The sequence below is a fragment of the Geospiza fortis genome, unplaced genomic scaffold (assembly GCF_000277835.1).
Source record: "Geospiza fortis unplaced genomic scaffold, GeoFor_1.0 scaffold633, whole genome shotgun sequence".
Classification (NCBI taxonomy): Eukaryota; Metazoa; Chordata; class Aves; order Passeriformes; family Thraupidae; genus Geospiza; species Geospiza fortis.
Genome location: NW_005054531.1, coordinates 809,775 through 817,489, shown reverse-complemented (window position 1 = coordinate 817,489; position 7,715 = coordinate 809,775). Strand labels below are relative to the sequence as shown.

The 7,715-nt window shown below is 46.3% G+C and overlaps 2 protein-coding genes across 2 annotated transcripts; one reads left to right on the top strand and one right to left on the bottom strand.

Moving 5' to 3' along the window:
- Window positions 1-6: 6 nt before the first annotated feature.
- RPAIN (RPA interacting protein) lies at window positions 7-3,099 on the top strand. The gene is made up of 6 exons (XM_005429209.3): window positions 7-48; window positions 573-636; window positions 1,125-1,239; window positions 1,463-1,526; window positions 1,628-1,762; window positions 2,886-3,099. The coding sequence occupies exons 1-6, from the start codon at window positions 40-42 to the stop codon at window positions 2,913-2,915; spliced, it is 417 nt and encodes a 138-aa protein (XP_005429266.2). The 5' UTR covers window positions 7-39; the 3' UTR covers window positions 2,916-3,099.
- A 255-nt stretch (window positions 3,100-3,354) lies between these two features.
- On the bottom strand, window positions 3,355-7,237 carry C1QBP (complement C1q binding protein; the record flags this gene model as incomplete). The annotated part of the gene is made up of 5 exons (XM_031063793.1): window positions 3,355-3,779; window positions 5,261-5,383; window positions 6,002-6,097; window positions 6,680-6,767; window positions 7,083-7,237. Coding segments are annotated over 5 exons (612 nt in total), but the record flags the coding sequence as incomplete, so codon positions are not given.
- Between the last annotated feature and the right edge of the window lie 478 nt (window positions 7,238-7,715).

Here is a 7,715-nt window from a genome sequence, read left to right as displayed (position 1 = left end):
CTGCGGAACAGGCTGCCCGGCCTCGGCAGAGAGCAGCCCATGGAGCAGGTCAGTGCTGGGTCCCCAGCATCAACACATGTTGTTAATACAGGAGTATCAAATACAGCTCCCTGAGGGTCTGACTTCAGCTTCTTACTGCAGCCGACAAAACTCAAGAGCTTCAGGGTTTCCTGTTCTGCAGCTCAGGCAGGGTGTTGAGCTGTGAAAGTGCCTTTGGGCATGAGTGAGGAACTTCCTTATTTCCTTCACAATCAGGCTGTGGATCACAGCAGAGGGTTGGTTTTGTCATCTGTGCTTTTTATAGGTGATTGTCACTTCCCTCTTCTGAGAATAGAAACGAAACCTGAATGTCTTAAAAAGCGAGTTCTTGGACAGGCTGTACTTGGGTCTCTTCTGGCTGGCTCTGCATTTGTGTTTGCAGTACAGGTTGCTTCCCACAGTGCATGGGTTTGCGAATAGAGAGATTTGCAAACAGGAGACAAGCAAATAGAGTGGATTTGTGTTGCTCAGTCAGGTGCTGGAAGTGAGAAAGTGGCTGGAATGGGAGGATCACTGACTGGTTCACCTTTCAGGTGCTGGAGGACCCTGATGAGCTGGCAGTGCTGGAAGAGATCCAACAAGAACTGATCTTGCAAGGTAAGATTTTTACACATCTTCTGCCTCCTGTTTGATGTGTAACTTCCTGGTAATGCAGAAGAGCTGAGGCTGCACTCCTTTGTTCTTGCAAACCGTGTGATACAGGGGAAGAGCCTCCTTAGAAATCTTGTTCAGACTTTGAGTTATTGAGACCTCTTCTCACAGTTTTAAGAGTTTAAGTGGCATTTTAAGGTCTGTGAGAGAGGCCAGAGAAACAGGACTGAGATCTGTTAGCTCTAGGAACCTTTATAAATCAATTCAGGATGTTTCTAAAGTACTGATCTGAAAGTAGAAAGACCCATATGAGACGAGCTGAGCCACAGAAAAAAACGGATTAGCAGAAATTATTTCACCAAGCGTACAAATCTGAGCCAGAGGAGTAAAAGTCCTTAGAAACTCGTATCCAGCCCAGCCTGCATCAGCCCAGCAGCTCTGCCTGTGCTGCCCAGCAGGGCCTGAGGGTGCTTTGCTGTGCTGTGTTGTTGCAGAGCAGTTGGTCTTCGAGGAGTACGAGCGGAGCCTGCGCTTCGATGAGGAATGTCTCAACGCCATGCTGGACGGCCTGGATGCCTCTGACAGGGTCATCTGCCCTGTATGTAGGAAGTAAGAAAGCCCTTGGCACTGGAATCAGATTCCCCACTCTCCTACAGCAGTCTGGGCTTAGAAATGTGCAGAGAGAGGCTGCTGTTCATTTCAACAACAGAGAAACGCCTGAGCAATGATCTGAATCTCATGGTGGGGTGTGCTGGATTGGTTTTGGGGTTTTTTTTTGCTAAAATCTTCCCTTGTTCTGGGTGTCATGATGCTCATTGTTTGCTCTTCCCAGGAATAACCTGACTGTGAAGGCTCACTTGGTTTGTTGCCAGTGTGGACTGTACATCAGCACACAGGTAAGCTGCACTGTGACTTGTGTGTGGCATCCCTGCTGCTGCAGAGGCAGCTTTAAACTACAGACAGGAACTTCAGCTGACTTTTCATGGATTATTCTCAGGATATGACAGAAGGGAAGCTTCGGTCCCTGCTGGAAAGCACCTTGACAGAGCACAGCCAGAGGTGCTTGCACAGCCCCGAGTTCACAGTCACCAGTGGCATGGAGGAGGAAGCCAGCCTGCTGATGAGCTGCTCAGTGAGTGTAAATGTCAGGTTCCTGGAAAGGATCCCTGCTTGGATCCATGGCTCAACTACATGGGCAGAAATCACAAGTCTGTTGATCCCTGGGTTTGTGTGGCTGTTTTTTCACAAAATTCCTTGGAAATGGCTTTACCTTTGACCACCAGTAACCATAAGAGACATTCCAAAGCACACACCTTTAACTGCTGGATTAAGGAATCTTTCAAGGACCTGTCAAATTTAGTGCCCTAACTTTAGCCAGCAACTTCTAAGTCTTGTGTGCACCATCTGATCACATAAGTGGTTCATTAAGAAAAGTATTAAAAATTACTTGTTTAAACAAACCTCCTGAAAAAACTCCATCCAGGTGTCTCAGAGAGCACACAGCAGCTCTTTGGCTCAAGCTAGAGCTGCTGCTTGCTTTGCTATGTAAAACCAGAATGAGGACAGTGGTAGGGGCAGAGCATTTCAAATAGAGCCATGGAATTCAAGTTGGAAAAGACCCCTAAGATCAAATCCAGGGCTGTTTTTTCACAAAATTCCTTGGAAATGGCTTTACCTTTGACCACCAGTAACCATAAGAGACATTCCAAAGCACACACCTTTAACTGCTGGATTAAGGAATCTTTCAAGGACCTGTCAAATTTAGTGCCCTAACTTTAGCCAGCAACTTCTAAGTCTTGTGTGCACCATCTGATCACATAAGTGGTTCATTAAGAAAAGTATTAAAAATTACTTGTTTAAACCTCCTGAAAAAACTCCATCCAGGTGTCTCGGAGAACACACAGCAGCTCTTTGGCTCAAGCTAGAGCTGCTGCTTGCTTTGCTATGTAAAACCAGAATGAGGACAGTGGTAGGGGCAGAGCATTTCAAATAGAGCCATGGAATTCAAGTTGGAAAAGACCCCTAAGATCAAATCCAGCCATTCCCCCAGCACTGACAAGGCCACAACTAACCAATGTCCCCAAGTGCCACATCTAGATGTCTTTTAAATCTCTCCAGGGATGATGACTCCTCCACTACCAAGGGCCCAACAACTCTTTTGTGATTTTTTTTCCTCCCAATCAATAATTTTTCCTGTTCAAATAGTTTTGAACATTATACATTAACACAGTTCTCTGTTCACCTTTTTTGTGAAGGTCTGTGACTCCTGGATGATTCTCCTCTAAGGTGATTCAGCTGCTGCTTTACTTCTGGAAAACTTCAATACTAAACTTCACCCAGAGCTGCTAGGACTCTTTTGTACATATTTCTAACTGCTGTGTCAAAAAGACACTCCAAAAGGCACAGTATTGCCTTGACCTGCACTTTTAACCACACAGAACATGTTTTGAAATAAATATATTTAGTTTATTTTGGCCTTGATGTTGTCTTTAATACTACATCAGTGATCTCACAGCTCATGTTGGACTTCAGCTTTGAGTTTGAATGAACCTTAAATAAATTAACTAACTAACTTAAAACCTTTAAACAGCAATTGCAGGCACTGATTTAAGTAGAAGTGCTCAACCATCACTGCCACAACTACTGTGAGCAGCTCTGGCACAGAGAAACTCTGCCATGACTTTCATGGCAGCTCTGGTACAGCAAGAAGAAGAGAAACCACCCTTTTCAGTGATATGTTGAACAGTTTTTATTCTTCACATTCACTCTTAATTGTACAAAAAGCCCCATGCAGGGCGAGGCAACTCCGGCCTGTAGCACTGGAGAACTTGATTGGGGCTGCACCATCACTACAACTCCCCAAATCCAAGTGAGAATCCTCCTTCTCCACCTTCCAAGTTACTTACTCTCTGTATCCACTGTGAAGATTTATTTGGGTATTGCTGGATGAAGCAGCACTGTGGAATACCCACACTTGAGGCTGAGTTTCCTAGCCTGACCTACTGACATTTGACAAAGCTTTTAAGGTCTTCAAGGAATTTGATGTACTCCTGGTGCTCCAGGGCAGTGCTGAGCTCTATTAACTCATCAGCAAAGGTGTTGTCCACTCCTCTGTCAGCCAGGAAATCCATCAGGTGATCGTAGAGAGCCTGGAGCAAGGAACAGAAACCTTCCTTAGTGGAACACACCTGGGCAGGGATGCATTAAAATGTCCCCAGGCAACTGGAACTTCCTCCCAGGAAAATCATGCCCAGCTCCCACTGATGCCTTAATTTTTAGCTTTCATATTTCCCAGATTCTGTACTGCATTGGTGTGTGACTCTGAACTTCATATTAAGTGTGAGCAAGTTCTCCTCACAGTTCAGTCAGACAAAACAATCCTTTTCCAGCCTGAGAACCAAGGACACCATTGCAGCTTCAGGCCCAAAAAGTGCAAACAACAGGGAATTGAGGAGAGCAAGCTGGGAGGATGGGACTGCATAACCTGGAGCTGGAATTGGACAATTAACCCCAATATGGAAATGGACTTAAACTTATAAAAGTGTGAAAATTCAAGACTCATCAACCATCTTGGGTGCAGCCCTGGCTGGGCTCTTGTACTGCCCAAGGTGTATCCTTTAAGGCCTTTTAATAAATCCCTATTTTATCCCTTTAACACTGTCTAGGCTCTGTTCTAGGCAGCCTCTCAAGGCACCAGCCCAGGAGGGCAGGCCTGACCTTGGGTGGAACATTTGGACAGAAAGGGCCATGGAACACATAATGAAAACGCAAACCCAACACTACAAATGATCTGCACCCTGGAAATGATCCCCAGATTGTGGAGTCATCAGGGGAAGTATGTCAAGGATGACACAGGCCAAGCTCTGCCTGTCCCCTCTACCCAGGGGTGAACTAACACTTTGGAAAGGGATCTGATGTACAGGTTTCCTTGAAAGGCTTAAATGTTACAGTCATGAATTTGGCTTTTTCCTTTTCATACATATTTTAAATTAATTTAATGTCTTAGGGGAAAAAAAGAATAATCAGTGTGGGATGGTCTACAGCACATTAAGCAATTTTAACATGAGTGCTCCTCAAGGGGATACACTCTAGCACTCCTACTTTCAGTTTTAAACATGACAGGCTCAAACTAAAAATTGTAGCTTTTTAAATCCTGGCATTGAGAACATAAGAACACACAGATTCTAGTGCATATCTTTAGTGTTACAACTCTAACAACACACCTGGAAAACCAGGACACAATGTATTTTTTCAGATACCACACACAGATGCTTTTATCTACACATGGTATCTGATAAGCCACACTGTTAAACACACAGATCAAAAGATGTTTAACAAATGTCAAAGCATTTCCAGAATGCAACTCCCTGCTGGGAAATCCACCTATAAAATCTGGAAAGGAGGAAGTTCCCCTTGTCTGTTCTGATTTCTGGTAATGGCACCAGCAGTGCACAACCCTGGGACCATGAGACACCCTCAGTTTGCACAGAACCACCAGCTCAGGGGCAGAGCAGGGCCAGCCCCTGTCTCAGACATCCAGACAGGTTTAATTCCCAGCCCAGGAGCAGAGGGTGAGCTGAGCAGAGGTGAGGTGAGCTGAGAGCCCTCTGTGGCCTTTAGCAGCACCTACCCAGTCCAGGGAATCCGTGTTGAGGGTGTAGTTGGTGTCCTTCCAGTCAGCTTCTCCAGTGGGCTGGAAGCTGACCTCCCGAATTGTGAAAATATCACTTTCTTCCTCTCCTTCATGCCCAATCTGGAGCAGGAAAACAAATGCAAGGCATGCAATTAGCTGCAATTAGTGGGCACACTCAGCCAGCTCATCCCCAGGCTGGGAATACCTCAGGAAAAGCCCCAAGGCCAGACAAGCTGTGCCTCTGCCCTCTCACTGTGCCTGTGAGGACAAGCACAGAGCTCAGGAAATCCTCTAAGCTTGTGCTGCCATGTAAATCAGCAGCCTGAAGTTTACAAATACATAAAAACAACTTCTGTGTGGTTCTAAGTGTCTTCCCATGTCTGTCTCATCTTTGTCAGCCAAGACTGGCTGTTAAACATCTCCTAACATTTACAAAATAAACCACAAATACCAGTGTGAGTAAAAGCTCTCAATTTAATTTTCTCCCTTCCTTTTTTAATCCCCACTTCTCTACTGTAATTCAATAAAGAGCCCAATAAGCAGCTGATCAGAAACACCAGGGCAGGATGTGAGGAAAGCCATAAACATTTCCTCCCCACTATTCTTGCCAATATAAAGCCTTTTTTTTTCTGATTAAGAAAAATAAAGAAATAAGAGGAGACTGGATATTGTGCTGATTCAGAAAAGCAAGAGATTGCAAAGAGCAGGTAAATCCAAGAGGGGCACAGTGACACTCACCTCATCTTCAGGGAAATGGCAGTCTAGCACAAGGGTCTGTTTTGTATCATCTTTTATTACTTCCACTACAAAGTTTGGAGTTGATGTAAGTTCAGGCTAAAAAAGAGAACAGTTGCATGAGCACTGGAATCTGAACAGGAGCCAAAGCAACCACAGCACAGCCCAGCCAGCACTGGGTATTCCCTGACACCTTCCACTGTCCCAGGTTGATCCAAGCCCCATTCAGCCTAATCTTGGGCACTTCCAGGGATGGGGCAGACACAGCCTCCCTGTGCCAGGGCCTCCCCACCTTCACAGGGAACAATCCCTCACAATACCCAATTCAGCCCCACTCCCTGTCAGTTAAAGGCCATCCCCCCTTAACCTGTCACTCCACTCCTCTGTACAAAGCTTCCCTCTCCCACTCTCCTGTAGACCCTTTTGGAAGGTGCTAGGAAGTCTCAGAATTCTCTAATTTCTCTTCATAGAGCCCTCCCACCCTGCTCAGCCTTTCTGCAGAGAGGAAGGTCACAGCCAGGGGACAGGCAGCCCTGGAAAATCTGCATTTTGTGACTTAAAGCTCCCAAATATCACATAATTGGGAGAAAAAGCCTCAACACTTGAGGACAAGGCTCCAACTCCTCTAAGGCAAGATTCCAACTTTCATCCAACATTAAATGCACATCAAGGCTAAGTCACCTCCTGCTCATCAGGTTTCTGCTGCTCCTGTGTGTCTTCTTCAGCCGAGGGTGGGATGCTGTTATTAATGTTGAATGTAACCGTTATCCTGCACAAGAAAACAGAAACAAATCTTTTCAACACACCCCAAAAGACACACCTGGGAGAAGCTGCTCCCTCCAAGGGCTCTCACCTTTTAAAGTTTTACCGAACTGTTGTTTTTAAAACAGGAAGACCACGTGAAACTTTGTAACACAAAGCACAGTAACAAAAAGGTGTGAAAAAAAGTGCCTTTGGCCCAAAGTGGTCACACAAAGAGCCTCTGCAGGGCGCGGTTTGGGGTGTGAGCACACGGAGAAGCCCGGTCACTGGGACCTACCCACCCAGCCTCGGGGACTGGAGACCTTTCCCACACCCCACTCACTTTTCCCCCGCGATCTTCCGCACCAGCTTGGCTTCTGTGCCGTGGACGTCGAGCTCCCACCCCCCGGAGACCTTGGGCAGGGACTTGTGCTTCTGGATCTTCTTCTCCTCCTGGATCTCGTCCGTCAGGAACTGCGCAAAGGCTTTGTCTCCTGGGGGGAAAGAAAATGGGGTTAGGGAAAGGGGGGGATGAAGGAAAGGGGTGGGGGGTGAGTTCAGGCAAAGGGGTGTTGGTAAAAGAGGTGTTGGAAAACGGGGTTAGGGGGATAGGAAAAGGGGGGGTGCAGGGAAAGGGAGAGTAAGGAAAGAGGGGAGTAAGAAAAGAGAGAGTTAAGGAAAAGGGGAGTGGGGTTAAGGGAAGGGTGGGTAGGAAAAGGGGGTTTGGGAAAATGGGGGTTTGAATAAAAAAAAAGGGCTTAGGGAAAGGGGGATTGGGGAAAAGGGAGTTGTGAAAAAGGAGGTTAGGGAAGGGGGAGTAGGGAAAAGAGGTAGTGAAGGGGGTGTAGAGGAAAAGGGGGCTTAGGTGATGGCGGAATTTAGGGAAAGCACAGAATTTAGGGAAATAGGTGGTTCAGTGAAAACGGGGATTAGGGAAAGGTGGAGTTGCCTTAAGGAAAGAAGGGGGATTAGGGAA